At 42.7% G+C, this 22771-nt stretch overlaps 3 protein-coding genes across 3 annotated transcripts in view; 2 read left to right on the top strand and 1 right to left on the bottom strand.

Moving 5' to 3' along the window:
- Positions 1-883: 883 nt before the first annotated feature.
- Positions 884-4079, bottom strand: apex2 (APEX nuclease (apurinic/apyrimidinic endonuclease) 2). Its single transcript, XM_031845498.1, has 6 exons — positions 3916-4079; positions 3718-3801; positions 3325-3505; positions 2918-3061; positions 2753-2822; positions 884-2205 (listed from the first exon to the last, which is right to left on the bottom strand). Exons 1-6 carry the CDS (start codon positions 4028-4030, stop codon positions 1048-1050), a joined length of 1752 nt encoding a protein of 583 aa, XP_031701358.1. The 5' UTR covers positions 4031-4079; the 3' UTR covers positions 884-1047.
- Positions 4080-4359: 280 nt separating this feature from the next.
- LOC116382415 (protein bicaudal D homolog 2) lies at positions 4360-18105 on the top strand. The gene is made up of 10 exons (XM_031845453.1): positions 4360-4541; positions 5525-5850; positions 7633-7845; positions 8038-8190; positions 9340-9837; positions 10665-11543; positions 12121-12300; positions 12856-13007; positions 14207-14567; positions 15668-18105. Exons 2-10 carry the CDS (start codon positions 5602-5604, stop codon positions 15671-15673), a joined length of 2691 nt encoding a protein of 896 aa, XP_031701313.1. The 5' UTR covers positions 4360-4541; positions 5525-5601; the 3' UTR covers positions 15674-18105.
- Positions 18106-19890: 1785 nt separating this feature from the next.
- Positions 19891-22771, top strand: part of nt5dc2 (5'-nucleotidase domain containing 2) — a 7798-nt gene continuing 4917 nt past the window's right edge. The window contains exons 1-4 of the mRNA XM_031844604.1: positions 19891-20363; positions 22090-22274; positions 22367-22441; positions 22547-22602. Of these exons, the coding sequence (XP_031700464.1) occupies positions 19988-20363; positions 22090-22274; positions 22367-22441; positions 22547-22602 (692 nt within the window). The 5' untranslated portion in view covers positions 19891-19987. The remainder of the gene's footprint in view (positions 20364-22089; positions 22275-22366; positions 22442-22546; positions 22603-22771) is intronic.

Raw genomic sequence — 22771 nt, 5'->3', positions numbered from 1 at the left:
GCGCCCGTTTATAAGTTTCCTGCCATGTCACAAGTCAAGCCACTCCCTGTTCAGACTGAGTAGGCCACACGTGGTCCTCTGTTACTTTATGAAATACTGTGAACTAACTGTCTATATCTGGACACTGTCATATAATATTCAAGCTATGTTTCAAATGAAATGTAAATGACTAAAGCTGACAAATAAAAACTACATCCTGATTTAAAATACTCTGCTTACTGGCCTACATTACAGTGGTTATAGTGTGGCTGTACAGCTGGTAGTGTCAGCAGATAAAATGTGTTGCTGTGTAAATTTACTTTTCATTCATTTCTTTGAGCTTCAGCTTTGTACCATCAGCTCACTACCAACGCCATCTAGTGGGGACAACACTAAGGTACCAAAGAACATCCCTGATCAGTGAATTATACGAACACAACAGGGTCCTGGTGTGATGATTAAATATTGAATCTGTTATTTTAAAAAACGGTCTTGGATGACCAAATCTATAAGATGTGAAGCACTTTAATTCATCCGTTTCATATGTTTTATACAGTAGCTGGAAATGAGAACAAGTATGACTGCAACTAAGTCTTATTTTCATGATTTATTTATCTGCCATTTAAGTTCATAATTAATTGATACAACATGTAGTCTGTAAAATGTCAGGGGAAAGTGGGAAATGCAAACCACAATTTCCCAGTTCCCAACGGGATGTCTTCAAATTGCTCATTTTCTGCAACCATCAGTCCAAATCTCTTAAAGAGATTCAATTTACAATGAAATAAACAATGATTGTATTTAGCTTTTTTGCTTGAAAAATTACAATAAAAATGTTCTGTCAATCAACAAATAAAGCCTATTGATTGTTTCAGCTCTGAGAACAATAAAACCAAACTCAAAGTTATAGAAAATTGTTTTTTATTATTATTAGCAAAGACATAAAAACTCAGTCAACAATTCAAATTGTTAAAATGACGACATCCTTGTAGTCTCAAAGTACTTGTTTGAGCAAGAGGTTTAACGACGAGTCGGACCAAACAACTTGTGGTGAATAAAGTAAACATGTCATTTCCCCTTGTCAACCCATGCAAAGAAATTACACCGGGCCTCGGGGTTGGAGGCATGTCCCTGAGGATGGGCACACACAAAGAACTGTTTGCCCATGTTTGGCCCCTCCTTTTTCACAGTACGAAGCACACAGGGTTCCCCGTGGATCTTACAGGAGGGCGGTGGGGGCGGTCCATGAAAAACGGACTTCCAAAACCCTAAGGATGCCCCTTTCTTGGCATCCGGGGGTCCCGCAGTGGGGTGTAGGGTTGAAGGTTTTGTCGTCATCCGTTTATGATTTTCCTCTGAGGTGCTGCTGGTGCACAGCTGTGGTGAACCATCGTAGACGAGCTCAGTAGCTTCAGGTATGCTGCTTGTGACCGAGGACGCGTCCTCGCTGGATGAGGATGCTTTTTGGGAGTTTTGTGAGGAAGTTACTTCGTCCTTGCCGAGTGTTTTTTCACACTGCTTTACAGGGGCTTCGGTAGAGGGAGCAGCATTTGTGAGTTTGGGTTTGAAAAAGGAGAGGAGGCTCCCCTTTGGGTTTGAGGAAGTCTTCACTGTCTTAGTCTTTTTCCCCTTTGGGACAACAGAGTCTGATGTTAATGACCGTTTTTTACCAGAGACATTTCCCGCTCCGGATGGGTTTAAATTCTCCCTCCTTTCTTCCTCTTCTTGAGATCCAGGTAATGCATCCCTCTGCTCAGACGGAGTTGATCTTTGGTCCACTTTAACAAGGAAGCGGGAGAGTTTCTGCTGCTTGCCAGCAAACTCTGGCAGGTAGCGTGTACAGAGTGGAGGAGGCTTGGAGCTGGGCAGGAGAGAGCAGCTCAGTTGCCCCCACACAGGGCAGTGGTCCGACCCCTCCACCTCTGGCATGATGTCTGCTGCCACAAACTGCTCCTTGGCTAGTACGCAGTCAGCGAATACGTAGTCAATGCGTGTGCCATAGTTGGTCTGCCGCGCTCCGGTGAGAGTGCTCCAGCATGTGAAGGCGCTGGTGCGGGTTGGGTGGAAAAAGCGAAATGTATCCACGAATTTTCCACTGTGGGTGGCATCTGATGAAGTTACCTTTGATTCTTCATTGGGTTCTTGCTCTTTCATTCCCTCTTCTTCTCTGCCACTGTGCAAAAAGGCATTCAGCCATTTCCTCCCAGGGTTTTCACCAAAATCATCCTTAGTAATGAGAAAAACAAAGAAGGTAGAGCGTGAATATTATTATTAATAAGCATACACTACGCACATTTGGCAGAGGCATTGATGCCTCCCTTTTTATCTAATATTATATTATTCCTTTTATACTAAAGGAGTAGTTTGACCTTTTGGTAAAACACATTGACTTGCTTTCCAGCTGAGACTGATACCATTCTGATGTCTATTCATTATATATGAAGCTATTACCAGGCAGCAATTAGCTTAGCATAAAGAGGGGAAACAGGGGGAAACAGCTGGCCAGTATACACTGAAAGTTTTCACTTTTTCACTTCTGTTTTTGTACAGATATTTTAAATATGCGATTTAAAGCTACTGGTGGGAGGATTCTGTAACCTTTAGTCAGAGCCATGCTAACTGTTAACTCCTGTTTCAGGTCTTAAATGCTAAACTAAGATAATCTTCATACCTACCATACAGACATGAGAGTGGTATCGATCTCCTCCTACTCTCTGCAAGATATTGAAAACACATGTTTCCAAAAACAAGCATATTTAAACCTTTAACTTACATTATCACTGGGGTCACAGTGGTCTATTTGCCGGTGAGATGTATTGACATCTCCTAATACGATCACGTGGCTGAAAAATAGAACAGAGAAAGCATTAACTCAGAATGTTTTTAAAGAGTAGAGGGGGTAACAGAGTAAGTTCCTAACACTCTCACAAACTCTCACCTCCCATCTTTCAGTATTGCTTCAGCGCGACTCTGAAGCAACTTGTAGAACTGCAGTTTGAACTGCTTTCGCTCCGGCTTTTCAGGGTCAGCCCGAGGACAGTATACATTGATTACAGTAACGGTTTGCTCTTTCTCCTGACACCTGTGGGGGTAAAACAGAGTCAAAAAGAGTCATTACATCTATAGTTTACAACTACTTTACTAGATGAATTCCACATGCATTGGAATCCCCCGTGGTCTTTATCAAGTTATGTTTTCACCAACGACTTGCATTATTCTAGTAAAAAGAAACTCTAAATCGATCTAAAATGTAGATGTGAGTAAATATTGCAAGGCATATACTAGTGCATATAAAGTTGCTAAAAGCATGTTATAAGGAAAACCTTAAAATATTTTTTCCGTTACATGATTCTGTGCTGTGTGATAACGGCTCGTCCTTCGTTGTCCAAAAGCTGCAGCTCCTCGCTACAGAACTCAGTCTGGTCCCCATAGCATCCAACAGCCCCTTCATGGTTGGTCAGCAGACCTGTGAGACCCTCCTCAGCAGCAAATGGAGCGGTACTGTCTTTACAGTAAGTGGCAACCCCTGTGCATGTCAGGAAAGGGAGGTGAATTAGTTTCTGCAGTTTAGTGTGTCAGCACTGCAGCAACTTTAAAGCATGTGTAACAATGGGCAGTGGCATTAATAACATGGATCTTCTGTTGCTCTAATAAGTTTATTATGCCACTTTTATTCTAGCGTCTTATATATAATTGGAAGAAACAGCTAATGATCTTAATTATGACAAAACAATGCACCTGAATAGCCGCTGCGTCCTCGACTGAAACTGAAATATGAATTGTAGCCGTCAACAATGGCAGTTCTTTCATCAAGCAAGTCTCCTGTGGGGGAACACATTTTTAGGTTTAACTTTTATTCCTCTCAAAACACAGACTTCTGACTGTTTACGTTAGACTACACGACAGTCTGCACGTTGTCCCCCAAACACCACTTACTTGTCACTTTTGTTTCTTGGACGCAAATAATGTCAGCGTCCAGTGAATCAAGAGCCTTTTTAATGCCGCCTCTGAAAGTCCTTATGCCATTTATGTTCCAGGTAACGATCTTCATTGTGATTCAATTATCTTTTACCGTTTTTTGACACTGTAGTCAGACAACAATGTGAACACCCGGAAGTAAAACGGAAGCAAAAAAAGGCACGAGCGGAAGTGAATTTCTTTACTAATCTTTCATTATTTCTCTCTAATTTCGTGTTTTTTTGATAAAATATATATATTTATATTTATTGAATTAGTATCTTATTTTTCATGTCTGAATATACATCAAAGGCTTTATCCAATTTAATACAAAAACATGTTGGTGTAATGCATTGCGCCTTTGCCTAGCTAGAGGGGGTAATTGTGCTTTCACGTTTTTCGGCGCGCTTTTGACACCAGACCTCACTGTGAAACCAGAGAACCGGGTGGGAGGAAGGCAAGCGGCTGCTCAGGAACCTGGTAACGGGTACCGGTGGCTACTATCGTGATTAGCAACCATTGATAGTTCCTGGAGGAAGTAGCAGCAGTGGTGAACGTTTGCTTTCCAACCGGCTGAGCTCCATCTTTTGAAACAAAACCAGAGGGTAAGTGGCAAGTTGAGGCTAATGTTCGCAATCTAGCGTTAGCTAAATTAGCTCGACTGACGTTACTCACCGTGTAATGTGATGTCGTCTATTCCGCTAAGCCTGTGTAAGTTTAACCAGTTACAAAGCCAAGAAGTTAGCTTTCGCTAAATACTCTTCAACTCGACTTTGCTAGTAGCGTTGTGCTGTCGCTTGCTAACCTACGTTAGGCTCAAACTACTCTAGCTAGCTGTCAGGCCGGTGTCGTCTTAGTTTTTGTATAATATTCACCATCTAACTGAAGATACCAGCTTACTTTAGAATCAACGTTAAGGGTGAGAATGTATGATGAAAAAAATGTTAGCGTTACATCCTTAAATTTATACGCAGTTGATGCTAGTTTGAAGGACTAGCAGAGACAGATGCTTATGGGATGCATCATTTGGCACCCGGACATAGGCGGCTGGCGTTTCCATCTTCGGTCAAAGGAGAGGACATGAGGAGAGAGGACATGAGGAGAGAGGAAATAGGGGGAGTTCAGCCACACCCATTCAATAAGGGTGGTAAAAGTAACCTTAATCCATATCGTCTCCACACTTCGACCAGCTGTCATAACCATGCAGCTAAAATTAGCTATCAGCTTATTCCGAATATAAGTAACAGTAATGTAGCTGATGTTTAGCCAGTTTAATAGCACCAGCCTTTTAACTGCGGTGGGTTGAGCATTCATCATAGATCCCATGGGTTAAGTGTCAATTTAAAAAGGAGAATATCAGCAATGTGCTAGTTGTAGGTTCAAATTGTTAATTATATCTGCCAACTACATATTTACAAACTGCAACAATAGCTGATTTATGGTTTGGATTTGGCTTTTTGTGCTGAAATTGGAGTTTTCTCATTCAGCCGATCCCCAAGTTAATCTCGCCCTATGCTGTTTACCGGCCATTGTTCTAAGGGGTTTAGATACATAATCATCGTCTTTGTGTTTTTGCCTTTTTTTGTAGTGTGGAGTAATGAGAGTGGGGGAGTGAAGGAGGCAGTTGTCCCAGTAGAACGTTGGCGAGTGGGAGGCCAAGCAAGAATGCTGGAGGCCGATGCAGACCCAGCAGGTGCAGCAGTAGAGCGAGAGGAAGTCGAGATGGGGAGCGAAGACATGAATACCGAGGTGGTGCGGCTGACCCTGGAGCTCCAGGAGGCCACGGAGGAAAAGCTCCAGGCCGCCCGCTATGGCCTGGAGGTGCTGGAGGAAAGTGCGGCTCTCAAGATGAAACACAGGCAGCTGGAAGAGGAGTATGAAACCCTCAAAGGGGAGCTACAGCAGCTCAGAGAGGTAGGAACACCTAAGGCCTTCTAGTTATATTTAGACAACATTACGCTTGTGAAGCTCTTGTTTCCCCAGCATTGAACACAATAATGGTTGTAAACCTTTTGTATATGAGAAATGTGCAAGCGAATGTTGCATTATTGCAGTATATATTAAACATAATGCAATGGAACAGTAACATTCCACATGTTTTATCTTTCACCTGCATTCTAATTGTACAAAAATGGTTTTGTAGATTTACCTGCAGTCATGTGACATTGATGGCAAAATGCAAATGCAGTCCAAATTGAAATGCTATCTAGCTGTGCTGCCTCTGGGTAAAGCAGAATATATACACATATAGATGTGTGAGGAGTTTGTCACACCACAAAAAAAAGTAACCACCCAGTGAAATTTGAATGATTTGAAAACAAAAGGCAAGTGTATAACATTTCAAAATTGTGGGATATCATTGTTCTCTTGTTATTATGTGCCATATGACTATGACACGAACTTGATTGCTTATCCCTTCATTGCATTTGGGTAACTTCGTCAGTCTACTACCACAGTAACGGTTCTGTTAACAGCTGTGACCTCTTGTTATACTTTCAATGAAGAGGCTTGTGATCGCACGCTGAGTCAGTTTTGCTCCAATATGTCATCTGATGCTGATGCAGGAACACTGTTAACAGCTTCAACAGCCAATTAGTCAGCACATCCGTTGCTGTTCATCTTACACTGATATTTGATGCTGCATTGCATTAAGGATTGAATTATGTTAGCACCGGATATTCAAGTTAAAATTATTAGACCAGTGTGTCAAAACTCAGATTTCATGTAATCCATCCTTTCACAGACAAATTGTGACATATGCCTCAGTATGTTGTGCTTCTCAGTATCTTGTTTTAATTCCCCCCCATGAATGTATTTAGTATTGATGAAACAGGCTTTTTAAAACTTGTTTATGTATAAAGTAAGTAATCCCATAAAATGCAATCCTGTCATGTGGGCAGTTTTTTTTGTTCTGCAAATGTTCCATCCACCTGTTTAAATTGAGATGTTTGAAATCCTGCTCACAAGCAGTTGGATATTTAGCAATTCATTTGTGCCAGAATAACATCACAACTGGTCGTAAGCGCTTTATGTCTTAAGGTACGTAGTGGTACAGAATTTCAGCAATTTTTTTATAATCTGCATAAACCTCACATGTTGGCTGTTTACCTACCGAGGCTTTGGCAGGGTTTTAACAAAGCAGAGCGGCCTCATGTGTTATGAATTAGCATCATTATTAGTGGTTCAACGGATCATAAAACTCACGGTTCGGATCAGAGTCACGGATCGGATCGGCACATAAGATAAGCAGAACGCAAATATTACTTTTACAGATCACATTTTTTCGCCGCCGATACCAATTGCAGATTATTGATGATCATTATTGGGAGATACAGATCCCTTTTCTTGTTGGATTATAGCAGCTGGTCTACAAGGCTCCAAACTATTTATTTTTTTGTAGTTTTAATGATGTATTATACGCTGCTTAGAGGGATTGTAAATGGGTCATAATTCATCTCTAATATCTGTTTATGTTGCTGTGACAACATCTCCTTCGAGGTGTAGACTAGAGTGTTGTTAACAAACCAGAACAACCTGTATGCCTGTAATCAGGTTAACATGATTGTTTATGATTCCTTTGTTAAATATCTCTACATTTCTTGCCTCCAGGAGTAGCACAGCATAAATTCATTTGTCTTTCAGCGCTGCGAATGTTGTTCCAATGTGTCCTTTTAACCCTTTTTTGTTTGTGTAAAGGCATTCGCAGACTCTGTGAGCAGCCAGAAGCGTGCAGCGGCTGATGGAGAGTGTCGGGAAGAGAACCTGCTGCAGGAGACCGCCTCTAAGGAGGCTGCCATGGCTACACGCTTGGATGAAGTCCAGGCAGAGCTCAAGCAAGCGCGCCTCGCACTGAGCAATGCCCATGCAGAGATTGATAGGCTGGGGGTGGTCTCCACCCAGCTAAAGAAGGTAGAGCGGCTCACTCAGTACACCTGCTCATCAGTGTTATACTATATACTGTCAATTCCTGTCCTGTCACGATGAATACGATGGAACCCTGAATCACTGTTGGATATATTGACTCATTCCCAAAGTTAAATTTAGTAAATCTTCCATTTTAATGTTTGCACTGATTTGACAGTGGGTTGTTTTTTTCTACAGGAGTGTGAGTGTCTGGAGGCTGAAAAGGGCCATCAGAGGGATGAGATGAAGGAATATAAAGTACGTGAGCTGCGCCAGCTGCAGGACAATGGTGAATTAGAAGAAGAAAATATCTCTCTGCAAAAACAGGTGTCTGTGCTCAGGGAAAACCAGGTCAGTTATCACTCAAGCTACAACCTTAGCAAATGCATGTACATTCTACCTGGCTGTGATTGTAAACGAATGGATGGATAAAGAATAAAATCTGTAGAAACGTGCAATTAAGTGTAAAACCATTCTAATGAACATTGTGCCATAGGTTGGTTTGTTTCAGTACACTTTCATAAAGTCATTGTTGTAGTGGACTACATTCACCTTTCCTGCATGAGAGCAAAACTGCTTTGAATGCAACACATTTTAAATTTCTGTCAGTTTTGAAGAGACTCCACAGGCCAGTTTCTATTTCTGGAAAATGAAGCAGCTCCCACAACTGTTCTTGTCTCGATCACCTGTTCTTTTTGTCATCGTATTCCCAATTTGGCTGCTGCCTCTGAGAGCCAGACATCACAACCAGTGAAACATTTCTCTGGCAATACGCAGCAGGAATTAAATAACTAATTATTGTCGTAAATAGTACTGTGACAACTGGGCTCCAGTGTAGTCATTTTACGAGTTACAAGTGATTGCGGGGCACTCAAATTCAGAGTATTTTTCCTGTCCTGGTTGACTTTGAATGCTTTGAGAAATGATGTGTTGTCCTGGGAATGTATTGCTCCAAGCTGAGAATAAACTGACAGACCAGATAAGCTTCAAATGCTTGTTAATGGGTGAGACTTTTTGTTTAGCAGGCTTTGTTCAGCCAAAGATCATGGTTTGGATTCCTGAGGGTGTGAGACGAGTGCTTCTGTATGCAGATGTGCCGTCTGTGTATGTTGCAGCTCTGCCAGCACAAACGGTCCATGACTAGTTCTAAATGTAGCCGAGACTTGTTAGTGTGTCCGTGATCTTTTAGTGGACTTTAAGATAACATCTAGTCTTGCCTCTACGTCCTCAGAAATCTTTTTATATTGTTTTACATGAAAAACATTTTGAAATAGACATGTATTGTTATTTTACGAATATGGTGTGTAAAGATTAAGTAAGGCAGCTAAATGGAAATAGAAGTTAAACTGTACAACAGTGGAAGGAATTGTATGTATCCATTTCCAAGAGAAACTTGAATTGGTGGTGATTATCACGAGTGGAGTTTCTAATTGATTGTGCACCCAGTTGTGTTGGATAAAACAACATATGAAGACCTTTTGATTGTGCTCCGCATTTCAGGTCGAGTTTGAATCGATAAAGCTGGAGCTGACCCACAAGAACGAGGAGCAGGAGGAGCTGCGAGCTCAGATGGAGGAGGCTGCCAGGCTGAAGGAGATAGCAGAGCGGCAGCTGGATGAGGCCCTGGACGCCCTGAAGGAGGAGAGGGAGCAGAAGAACTGTCTGCAGCGAGAACTCTCCGCCCTGACGCTCAACCCCTTCGACTCGGTGGGGAACCTGGAGCTCCACCTGGAGCAGCTGGATGACAGCCAGGAGGAGGGCCAGGGGGGAGAGGGAGAGGATCAGGACAGTGGCATTAATAATGGTCCTGGGTCTGCTCCCGGTTCTGCTCACCCTCCTCACTTGGGGGGCTCCAAAAGTAATGGCCTCATCCAACGCTACTCCACTCCACGCAGCAGCGACATGTTCCTGCGTGCTCCCGCCTCTGGGCTGGTGTCGGACCTGCTGAGTGAGCTACACTTTTCAGACAGCCAGAAACTGAAACAGCAACTCTTACAGGTACACTTTTTAAATGTGTATTAAAATGGTTGAATTATGGCGGTGCTCAAAAGAAAATAAATAGTAAAAATGATAACCCACAAAAAGATATAGGGGCAGTATTTACTTGTTATATTATTTGAATCCAGAGGAAATTTTGTGTCATTTTGTGAGAACTTAATAGTAGCCTGTTCTCTACTGCTAAGACTTAACAGGGAACACAGTATATACAGAAATTCTTTTATATTTATATTTAGATGAAAGTATCTGTTCTAGTCAGGCTGAGCAGTGAAGTCGTCAGACATCGGTTTGTGTGTCTGAGCTATTGACGGGGCATGTCTGCCGCTTCCTGCTTGAAAACCACATCCCCTGCATGTTGGTGGAGCGAGCCTTTCTATATTGATAAAAAAAACAACACCTGGCACCACATTGCATCATCTACTTCCCCAAGCGATGTTGTGAACTCCCACCTGATACAGTTTTCCCTCACAGATTTAGGGTACTTGGGAGAATTAAGAATGTCTTGAACCCCTCTGAGGGACATATATTATTCATGATGCATTTAAACCGGGGGTTGGGTTAGCGAGCTCTTACCCATCAGATGTTGGGTGTGGAGCTGAATGGGGTCATCCACTGTCTAACATAAAAAATGCATTAAGAGTAAAGGTGGTGGGGAGAGACATTTGTGTTAAAGAGAACTGCCCTTTTGTTTTAAGGAGAATATATCAGTTTTGGCCCTTTGGTGAACAGAAATGGATGATATTCAACTCATGAACAGCAGTAAATTAAGCGAATTTAAGACGTATGCTCATACAAAGATTGTCATCTTTTTATGTGTGTGAGTCCAGGCAGAACGAGAGAAGTCCAGTCTGATTAGCAAGGTGGAGGAACTGCAGATGCAGCTGGTGATGTCCAAACAGGCTTTCAGTCAGCAAGCGGACAAGGTTGGGTCTCTCACGCAACAGCTGGAAGCTGTGCAGAGCAGCCAGCAGCACGGCCACGAGGCAGGAAACCGGGCAGACGACGAGACGGAGAACGGAGACGGTAGCAATGTCTTTGACTATGAGGTAGACACCAAGAGCAAGGAGGTGCTGGAAGCGCGAATGCGTTCAGCCAACGAAGAGCTCCTGAAGCTACGAGATGAACTGTCTCAGGCGGGAGCTCGTTACAACACACTGGAGAACAGGTACAGGCAGGAGAAGGATCGATGGCGGGGAGAGGCCCAGGAGCTGGCTGACAAGATCCGTCAATGCATCAAGTCCAGCAAGCAGGACCAAGAGCGCATCAGTGAGCTGGAGAAGGAGATTGGAGCCACAAGGAAAGTAGCCATTGATTCAGAAGGGCATTTGAGCGTCGCCCAGGAAGAGCTGCTGGCTTTCTCTGAGGAGCTGTCCAACCTCTACCACCACATCTGCGTGTGCAACAACCTGACGCCCAAGCGCGTCACCCTGGACTATTACCGCGATGGTGCCAGGGCAAGTTTCGCAGGAGGTAGTGCACGAAGATCGTACTACGCCCACCCCCAGCAAAACTCCCAGAAGAAGCCGCGAGCCAATGATGCGTTCGTCTCCAAAGCTTCAGTGTTGCAGTTTATGGGGGAGGTGGACAGTGCAGGAGCCAGCGGTGACTCTCCTAGTTGCCCCGGATCCCCCACCCTGGATTTCAGGGACCCTTCAAACGTCTGCAACTTGGTAGCGGTCATCCGTTGCCAGATCAAACACCTCCGGGTAAGACCGCAATGCTTATCACACACCAGTGCAAATGATCTAACTCGATCACTGAAAGCCAGGCTTTTGTTCTGGGCGAAGGCCTTTCCTCCTTCACACATTTCTTGCTGAAACTAAAGCTCAACTCCAACTGTTTATAGTACTTGAGTAGCTCCCGTGTTAATTCAAATCCCACACCTCGTGTGGGATTTGTTGACGTGTGTGTGTGTTTGAATAGATTGGATTACTAGGGGACAAAGTTGAGTTGTTGCTTTCTCTACAGAGAATCCTCTCAGAAACAGCAGAGTCTGGAACACTGGGAACTTGTGTTTTTATGTTGTGAAACACAGTTTGAAACGCATATAAATGAATAAGATAGATAGATGAATAACAGTATTGTCAAGAAAACCTAGATAGAAATGTATACATTTTGCATTACTTGGTTTTGGCCATTGTTGATAACTGTATGTATAAAAAATAAATCCAATATACAAGAAAAAGACTTTTACTATGCTAAGATTTTGACAAAACGTTTACTTTGCCAGTGAAACAAACCCGTTAAACCCCTTTTCATGACTAACTATCTGTTCTCTCTCAGGTGGCAGTGGACCTCTGTCGTCAGAGGGGTGCGATGCCTTACTCGGGGTTCAGCAGCAGCGGAGAGTCAGAGCGCGATGCTGAAAGCCTAATGGAAGAAGTACTAAAACTCAAGTCCCTTCTCAGCACTAAGAGAGAACAGATCGCTACCCTCAGGACTGTCCTCAAGGCTAATAAACAGGTAGGTCTAGCACTGGCTACGCTACAGTGTTCCCTGTTGATCTCTTTGCACTGTTTTAAAAACAGTTTTAGTCTAGTAACACAGTAGTAATCCTGAGAACAGCTCTCTTGGTACACATGGCACATAACCTTGACATAAGCAGGCTGGTTGGCCTGTATCATCGGTGTCTAGACATTTCCTCGGGCTTACATGGCTCTGCACCTTGAGTACAGTGGGATGTTGCACTCCTCAGAGGTTGAATTCTCCTCCCCCTTCCTGTGGCTCAAGCACCGCCTGACCTGCTTCTGTCATTCCCTTAGCTGTCACACTCCCTTTCTCACACGCGCGTGCACACACACACGCACATCAACACTGAAAATGTTGGTATTGTTGATTGCATTCAAGTCACACATATGTAAAAAGGCTTAACATAGCTGTGTTTTTGTCTATAGGGTACATACATGTTTATTCTATACACTTCATGCATGCTAATATGCATTTTAACACCCCTTCTTAAGGGGAATGATGGTGCTACAGTATTATATAATAGTGCAATCGTCTTGCTTGTCAATGCAGACAGCAGAGTTGGCTCTGTCCAATTTAAAAACTAAGTACGAGACGGAGAAGAGCATGGTGTCGGAGACCATGATGAAACTGAGGAACGAGCTCAAAGCCTTGAAGGAGGACGCTGCCACCTTCTCTTCACTGCGAGTCATGTTTGCCAGTCGGTAAGTTGTCCTTTTTATGTATATTTTTTTTTTTTAAAAAGGTAAGCATTATATGCAGCTGTGTTATAAAAGAAAAAGAAGACCTGTATTTACTTTGCCCTGTGGCAATGTAGACATGTGAGCCAACACACGTTAATTAGCTGTGATTGTCTGCTCTTAGCTAGTGTTTTTCATGCTTAGTAATGGTGCTCTTGTTGTAGCACAGCGTCTGTCATGTAATAAGCTTACCGTGCTCATTACGCCTGTGGACAATCCACCGGTTCACATGAAGATTATGAACCACATGCTCTGCCCTGTGCTGATGGGGGAGGAGGCGAGAACAGATTTGTCCCATCAGGCCAGGTTACCTTAATGAAGGAGAAGCGTGATGTCGGCGGGAGATGGGTGGGATGTTTAATAGGGTGGGAAAGTGCTGTCAAGGCTTACAAAGCTACAAACACTTCACTCACTAATCACTAACCTCTTCAGGGAATCCGTTTGCTTGGATAATAGTTTGGAGTGTTTTTGTATTGGTTTGTGAGTGAACTAATTATTCTTTTTCTTGTTTTGTAATGGCTGTATTGTTTTGTAAAATTAGTTGATTAATTACCAGAGAAGCGTTTTAGACGTGCATTACCTGTGTAGGTCATCTCAGTTATGAGACAGTTATGAGCTGGCATTTGATGATCCTTTAGTAGGATTGGGGAACAGACATAGTCAAGGACAACTACAGGCTAAAGATGACAGCCTAATAGATCCTCTTGTTTATAACCAAGTTATGTGGTGCCATCATGTGGATATCTGGAGTGAGTGCATTTCTACACTACATGATGACAAGGAAGTATTCATTCTTTAAATCTTATTCCAGTCAAATTCTATTCTTATTGTCATCTTCACATACACCCCAGCTTTTCTTTGTTTTACATCGTAGTAAATTATATAATTTTGTTATCCAAAAACAGGACGTCACTTTGTGTTTTGGTTAACTTGTGATCGTTTGATGTTTTTGAAATATAACAAGTCATCAATAATCCAAAAAGCTGCTAGATTAATCAATAATGAAAATAATCTTAGATTGCAGTCCCAGTGTGTATAACGTTTGTGTCTGCCGGACTATAATTCATGTGACGCATATGTGTTCTGTGTCCCTGCATTTGTGCACCAATCAGTTTTTGCCTGCTTGTGCATGTTGCATCTTTTCACTGTGTACAATCTCTCAGGTGTGACCAGTATGTCACCCAGCTGGACGAGATGCAGAGGCAGCTGGCAGCATCCGAGGATGAGAAGAGGACCCTGAATTCTCTGCTGCGTATGGCCATACAGCAGAAACTGGCTCTCACTCAGCGTTTGGAGGACCTGGAGGCCCCTCTGTCTCCCCACAGCTTGAACAGCAGCCCCCGCCGCTCCCGGGCCAAAGAGCTGGCCACCAAGTCAGGCCGGGGTCCGAGGAGCCCCCGAAGCAGTCCTGCTCGCCCCCCGTTGAGAAGCAGTCCGCGGGCTAGCCCCGTTCTCGGCGGCAGCGTCTCTGCGTTGGCCACGCACCACCTGCGAGGTTTAACCCGAAGTCTCCATACAAGCCCTGTAAGAACCTCTCTCTCTCTTTGTTCTGACAACCCCACCCAGACCAGCAGCCGGTCTTGCAGAGGCACGGGTCTCCCGCGGGACGCCACCTTTGTCAGAAGTCAAAGTGTCAGTGATATTTTTAACACAGAGTTGAGTCCTGGCAACTCCCCAACGCGTAAAGGCTCCACCAGTTCTGTGAAGAGCGAGTTAATGGTTAAAAAAACACAAATCTGTGATTCAAGGAAAGGTGTGTCAGGACGGAGAGCTTCAGTCCCTGTACGTCAGGACACATTCATTACAACTCGGGTCGTACCGGCCTCCTCCACCAGGCAGAAGTCTTCTTTATTTTCTTCATCCATAGATAATCTAACCTCTTCTAAAGCCTTGTGTGTGTATCCTAACACATCTGAAGCATGGGGTGAATGTCAACAAAAGCCTGATCTCAAACCCTACTTAGATACTTCAGTAAGAAGAAAACAGACTTACAAGTCTAATTCTGCTGTACAAGCAGCAGCTGCTACATGTCGTAACACGTTTCAGTCACACACGGCCTCTTCGCCATCGAACGCTAAATCTTCAGGGGCCCCGACAACCACACCGCTCCCTGTTCACAATCCACCTGGTAGGAGCAGGTTGACCGGGGTCTGTAGAGAGTCTAGGCGCAGAACATCCACCTCCTCCAGTAGAACCACGGAGGAATTGGTCATTAGCGTCGGTAGGAGCTCTGCTAACAAAGCTCAGGGCACACCTGCCAGGCCCCGAAGCTCACACTCTAAATCGTCCCGCACGCGATAAGACAAAGTAGCCAGCAGATTTATGCGTCATGCTAAATCTACTTATTTTCAATAGCAATCCATTGTTTTACAAATATTTAAGCCATACTATTATATATTAGATAACCAATCTTTAGTATTTTGTTGAAAAATAAGACTGTCGGGGTTAAGCTCTGCTTTTTATACATCTCATGTAGCTGTTTGGAGACCCCAATTTGCTGATTCTTTTTGTATGTTGTATTGATCCATTTATCCTTATTAATTACCGTCATCTTTTTCCACTTACTTTTTTTTAATTTGAATTAAATGTGTTTTTTGTGTCTCTGTGTCATCCTGTCTCTGTAGCGCTGAAACACTCCTCCTATCACTCCAAACCCCCTCTTCTCCATAAGGACCTGTCTCCATGTTGACTCCCCGGCTCCCTGTCACATCCCAGATATGATGCAACATTTCCCAGTCTACCCACCAGAACCATGGATTTAAAAAAGCAAAAAAAACAAAACAAAAAAAAAAAAAGATTGTCTCATCCCGCCCACTTGGTTTTCTCGGATCGGAGAAACCTGCATGCAGCCTGGAGCAGGATGAGGATGAAATGTGCTGCTCATTGCTCTGTGGAGTCATTGACTGTGTCTTTGTCCCAAGTGGAGCCAACTTCCATCTGGTCTTGGTCAAGGCTGCTGTGTGTTGTGGTGAACCAGTGACAGTATTTATTCCAGAAGGAGGGATGTTTCATGTGCAGTATTTACTGTCCTCAGACTTTGATTTGAGGCTCTGATCTTTTCTTTTTTTTAAGGCTGTATGTCTTTCCACTCTTGCCTTTTAGTCTGGCATCCTTTAGTGTCCATACGCCATTAGATCACTTGTGATAACTCTCCCGAGTAGTTGTTTTTGCAGAACAATGCAGCCTTACTAACATAGTTGCTATCCCACAAGTAGAGAGCTTGCTATTGTGTTGCGGGTCCTCCCTTTCACTGGTGATACAGTTGCATTACTTTTCTTTGTCCTGTGACGTGCCTGGCACTTTGGCTTTTGTCCATTATCCGCGCCCCTTTAACTCGAGGTCAGTAAAAATGCTATTTAGTTGATGGAAATAGATCAGCCATAAGTTCACCACCTCAGGTCAAGCAGAGTAATCAAGATTCATGATTTGGAAGATCCTTAATGAGCAGCTTACTTTGCAAACTATGCAGACCAAGTCAGGACGCTTCCTGCTGTTTAGAGTCGGGGTGAGTTTTAAACCTCACCTTCACTATCGTACAAAATGGCTGCAGCTGTTTTACAACAGCCATTTAGCATCTCTCACAATAAGCAGCTTTTGGGAAATATCTGGGCATTGCAAGCATCCCATTGGCTGATAATGTAATTTCCTGCTTGTTTGGCTGTTGACAGTCTCACTTCACTTAAGAATTCAAGTGGCTTGGTTTAGACAGAAACAAACACGTGCACACTTCTCTTGGCTACATAATCACAACAGCAGCTCCCATTCAGCTTCTGCTTCTCTCACTCCTTTGTACAACTAAGCCACAATACTCACGTTTTGTATTCCATCAGTTAATGTCACCATGTTTTTGTCTGCTACCAAAGTAAGCACGTTGTAATGAACTAGTATTACCCACACAACACTGAGGCTACAGCATCCATTGCGTTTAGTTAGCAATGCTAATAGTGCTAGCAGGCTGCTGTTAGAGTCGCTGCTTGTAGAAAAATTAAATAATGATATTATACACAAAAAGCATTACAGAGTGCTTTGCATCTAGTAGCACATTATGACTTAAAAGAAAGAATAAATACATTTCACAAAACGAAATCTCTCAAAGAGAGGCGTAACTGTAATGTGACATTGCTTTACTATGAGGAGCTCCACTAGCAGAAGGCTTGGATTGCAAAGAAAAGACACAAAGAAGAAGAAAACGTGTATCTGCTGATTTCCCCCCCCCCCCCAGCGCGAGTTGCTGCTAGAGTAGTTTGATGCCGGGGCTGTGATGTGAGGACAGCAGCACAAATGTAAACATTGGCACTGCCTCATTGAATGCAGTTAAATATTCACTTTGAATTGACCTGTAGTAGACCAATCATGTTCTTTAACATTTGGAAACAGCCGTTTGACAAATGAGAACTGAATGCAACGAAATGTTGCATCCATTTTGTTTTTAGCTCGACTGTCCTGTGGTTTAGTAGAGGAGGCCACAACCTGCTGATTCCTTATATTTTTGGTGCCTTGGTTTTGATTTTGTCTGTCTTTAGATGACCTCACATTTTCTAAATACTTTTCAACACTGTAGTTGTGATTTTTGAAGGTATGTTTTATTTACTTTCTCATGACGCAGTGTTAGCACTGAATAAGGTGATGTCTCATTTTGGTAAATATTTTCATATTTTAGCTTGCATGCCGGCTTTCAAGAACTCATTAGTGTGAACTAATGAATAATGAACGCAGAAAATCAAGAACATGTATGAAAAACATTATAGAAGGTTAGCTTCTTGCTAAGAAGTGGAAATGCTTTAACAATATGTGATATTTCTTCGAAGGTTGTAAATGGGTTCCTTGATCTATGTAATTCATTCTGTGCAGATTTGTGTATAATTTAATTACCACTATTGTATAATAATTGAACTGAACTGTATTTATGTGGTCTGCGTTCCGTGTCTGTGACTTGTTATAGAGGATGACGTGCACACTCCGCATTAACACATTGGATGGTCCTCAACTTTTTATGCGTGTGCAATTTCCTTTCATTGACTTGTGAACCGCTCATGAAAAATAAAAACAAGCCAACACTGTATGCTGATCGTGGTCTTTTGAGTTTAAACACAGTATTGGAATACTGCTTGAAGTTTATAATATCGGATCATACAGCAGGATACTACCATTCTATGGTAAGGTTTCTCCTAAAACCATGTGGTCTGGTGGTAAAAGCATCTTACTGGAACTTTATTCCCTAGAAGTAAGGAACATGAGAGAAGGTAAACAAACACAGATCATTGGTGCAATGGCTTTGACATCTGAAGTATGCAGCATGCTCAATTTTTGTCTACATGTCTCGATGACAGACCAAACAATCCAGGGGGGTTTGGACATGAGCAATGTGCAAATGTTCCGCTGCAATTTGTTAAATTTGAAAAAAAGATTAAATTACTGCAGATAAAATCTGATGATATACACGGGTCCCATCTCTAAACAAAAAAATTGCAACCTGTCGGAACAAAACCTCTTTTACAAAAGAGTTTATAATTTAAAGAATGCAGTAAAGCAAATAATGAACTAAGTGCATTAAGATAGAAACTTAATATAGTATCACTCAAAACATAACCTCTAGTCTAAAGCATTTAGATCGTTAATCTGATAGATTGTTTCTATGAGCATGGAGCAACAGATTCTAGAGCACAGTAGTAGCTGCTGGAACCTGTATCGGAGGCCAGCCTGCAGAAGAAGTTAGATGAGCGCCAGATCTCCTTGGGAGGAGTTAAAATAAATAAAACTGTGTAGTATATTAGTACAAGTCTGTTTAGATAACCTTTTACAAGCAAACACGAAGCGATGACACGTGTTCTTACACTGAAAGGAAGACCAGATGAACGAGCTGGTCTCGTCCCACCGCCCTACTCGCATTCTCTCTCCATCTGTTTAGCCGCAATAATCACAGCTATGATGCCGTGAGGCCAGAGTGCATTCGTAAAGGAAGGTGAAGTTCCCAGTTTTAATTTAAACATTTAAACATTTACAGGTTTCCTCCTCCCTACCCGTCCTGTCTTGGGTCTCAGTCAACGAGTTTGCAGATCATTTCACTTGTTCCACCTAATGCTCCATCTCCACACTGCTATGAACATTCCAGGTCCTCCGGGACATGTCTGCTGTCTGTCCGGAGTCAGAACTAAACAAGGAGAAGCAACGTTTAGTTTTTATGCAACATACTGTATATAAACTGCAGACCAGCGTCAACTCTCACTTCTATTTAAATCAAAGATTAAGACTGCTGTGGAAACATGATAAAAAAATAAACATCCTGGAAGTAATTATAATTAGAAACTTTCTCAACATAATGACTTAGTGTCTTATCTGAGTATCTTTTAATTATGAGATTGTAAGTCATACTTTTGAGATACTAAGTCATAATTATGAGATGCTACGTCATAATTATGAGATACCAATTATGAGATGCTTATATCATAATTATGAGATACTAAGACATTATTTTGAGAAGGTTTCTCATTATGACTTACAGTATCTTTATTTTTTCATCACAATGGCAGGAATGCCTTCCATACTGTTCTGTTGGCCGCTGCCTTTTATTGAATCAAATAACTGCACCGTAAATTATATTCTTGTATTTTCTTATTCTTATTCTATTTTAGGTTGTTTTGTGATGTTTACTCGCCTCTCACCACTGCTTCAAATGTCAAAATAAGACTAAAATGTGTTACAAGATATTCTTCAGTGCACAAGGGAAGATCCCATACTACGCTGAATGCATCTGGAAAAGAAAAACAAAGCGGCTGTTTATGATTGGCTGCAGGGACTAAAGACCCCTCCCCCACCCTAAAGAAAGGGGCGTGTCTACCCGGGATAACGCAGTTGTTTTCATCTTCTTGCTACTGAAAGCCAACGGTGCCAGCCTGCAACGGAAGCAGCTTTTAAACGTGTTTTAACAAGTTTGCACAGTAAACATGTCTTTTAAGGCAGTGGGAGCAGCAGTGACACGTGCACTGTGGACCAGAGGACACGGGACTCCTCCGCTAGCGCGATCCCCCAAAGTGTACAACAGACTTTCGACAACATGCAGGGTGTACACAGTGCGAAAGCAAGGCTGTGAGACAACTCAAGCACAAAGCTGCAGCTCTGACTCCGACAGGCCGAATGGCGACGTGCCATCCTCCTCCAGCGAGCCGCCTCACAGACGCCAGACTGCGGATAAGAAGGGACCCAAGGAGCCCGTGGGTGCGCCCGGTGTCAAAACACGGTCGTTCACGTCCACCGCAGCTCCGGTGGATCAGACGTCCTACATGTGGGCTCGGTACAATGACACCAAACGGCTGGTTAACGGTAAGTAAAGAGGGTCCCCAATGTTGCCCCCCTCAAGACACCCCCAAGTAGCAACGGTTAGCTAACCACGTCACCAGGGCTCGCTGTGAAGACGTGTTGTTTACGCGTGGGGGTTGTTTTTCATCCTCTTTCAGAGTAACGCTCGCGTAAATCGGACAGATGGCACAACATGCTGGTAGTTCCTCACAGGCCAAATGCGGTTTAGGGTAAAGTTTCAACATCCGTTTGCTGTTTTTAAATATAACCAGCCAGCAACATGTTCCCCGTAGTTCCACTTTTTGATCTTAAGAAAAACAAAAACAGCCCCTAACGTAAGCGAACGAGAAATACGTTCAGTAAAGATGGGAAAAGAAATCTTCAACTTCACCGAACTGAAGAAATATTAGCTAATGTGTGTTATTTTCATAATGGTATTTTAATGTCAGCAATTGTTTTTAACTAATGGTGAAAACAATGTTTTTGTTTTTTTTATGGTGTCATAAAAGTACATTTGGAATAAAGTGTAATGCTCAAAATAGAGCATAAAAAGCATGAACAATTTCAGATAATATAAAAAAAACTTCCATAGTTAATTACCTTTTAGCTCTACACATTCTAAATATGCACAAGAGGGGAGTTTCTCTCAGAAACCTCCTTAGGTTTAGACACACCTACTTGTTTAGGTTGAGCAAGAGTGCATAGTTCGTGTGCTCTTTTCACAGCAGCCATTTTGACAAGTAATTGCAGGGTTAACACGTGTGTTGATTTAATAAACAATCAATTAGGGCCCTGTTCCATTTAGTCGGGCTGGTTCACTGTAATGGCTTTGCCACTAAATAGAATGGGACCTTTTTATCGATTACACTGTGTGCATCCTGCAACTACATGTCGAAATGGCTGCTGTGAAAAGGGCCTATTGCGGGCGGTTCTTTGCCCCCCCCCCCCACACACACACACACACACACACACACAATGTAAATGTGTGCTGATATTTATTTTTACTGTGTAACTATACTGTAATATATGTGTGGAGCATATATTTGTTGTCACTTTCAGACCAACTAGTTATTTCATAAATCTTATAGTTTGATGTGACTCAACACGGGGACAGTGAGAAACTAGCCTTGGGTTGGTGCATGGGCATGTCTGCTGCGGGCCTCATTGCTGTGACACAGTCCTGTCTAAGGTATTGGAGGCTGTCTCAGGAACAGATTGTAAAATGTTTGTTTACACTGTGCCCATGCATTGGCTGCATGGCTGTTGTATTTATCAAAGTGTGCAACAGAGGCGAGCAAAACTCATGAAATGGATAATTAAAAGAACCGCTATTACAAGAGGTAGTGGATGCTATGCTACCAATCAGCCGTACATTAAATATAATACCCTCAATTTGTAAGAGCTGTGCTAAAAGTTAATTTTTTGGGTGGCTGGACTTAGTTCTGTTAAGAGTCAGTTGGCATCCTAGAAGCACATATTACGCAACTTCCAATGAGCTCGCCAGCCTCGCTAGATTGAAACCAGCAGTGGAATTACTGCTTTCGTCTCTGCAGATGTCAGAAATCTGTTTCATAATACAAGAGAATATTACAGATTTTTACAACATGAATTGCCTAATCCTACCCTTCCTCAAAATGAAAACAGTGACTTGTGTTTTGTTCCCTTCTTTTTGCTTATTCATTGATTTCTGTCTGATTTGATCTACTTTTGACTGGATTAATTAAATGAGGGTTTCCCCATCTGCTCTCAGTCCTGATCCCACCAGGTGCGTGTAACCTCCTCAACTCCTCCACCATCTACGCCAACAACGAGGTCAACCTGGCTGAGGTGGACATCTACGGCTTTGACTATGACTACACGCTGGCGATGTACTCAAGTGCACTCAACATAATGATCTACAACAAAGCGAAAAGCTTCCTAATCGAACACTTCAAGGTGCGTTTTACAGTCGCTGCATCAAGTATATGGGCATTACAACTGCTTTTAGATTGAGGTTAATTTATCCGTTTTGTCTTCCTGCTTGACAGTACCCTAAGGGCATCCACAAATATGATTACATTCCCAACTTCACCGTTCGGGGTCTGCACTATGACATCCAAAAGGTACATTCTTTTAAATCACAAATGTCCTTTTGCATCGGAATAAATGTGTACATTCCTCCGTACTGATAATTAAGAGTGAACCCCCCCCTCCCTCCTCCTCTGTAGGGTCTTCTGATGAAGATAGATGCCTTCCATTACATTCAGCCAGGAACGGTGTATCGGTAAGAGGTTGATGCTGTGTTGAGTGTATCTTAACTAACACTTATGCCACGTTGTTTCTTTTAGTTACTTTAATCTACATTGCTGCTGCGATGGCAACTCATCCGTTAGTTTTGTCGGATAATGTGTGTGTGTGTGTGTGTGTGTGTGTGTGTGTGTGTGTGTGTGTGT

This window comes from Anarrhichthys ocellatus, unplaced genomic scaffold (genome assembly GCF_004355925.1).
Source record: "Anarrhichthys ocellatus isolate YVR2014 unplaced genomic scaffold, GSC_Weel_1.0 scaffold5, whole genome shotgun sequence".
Lineage (NCBI taxonomy): Eukaryota > Metazoa > Chordata > Actinopteri > Perciformes > Anarhichadidae > Anarrhichthys > Anarrhichthys ocellatus.
Note: the sequence above shows the minus strand (reverse complement) of the source record. Positions and strands in the feature narration are given on the sequence as shown.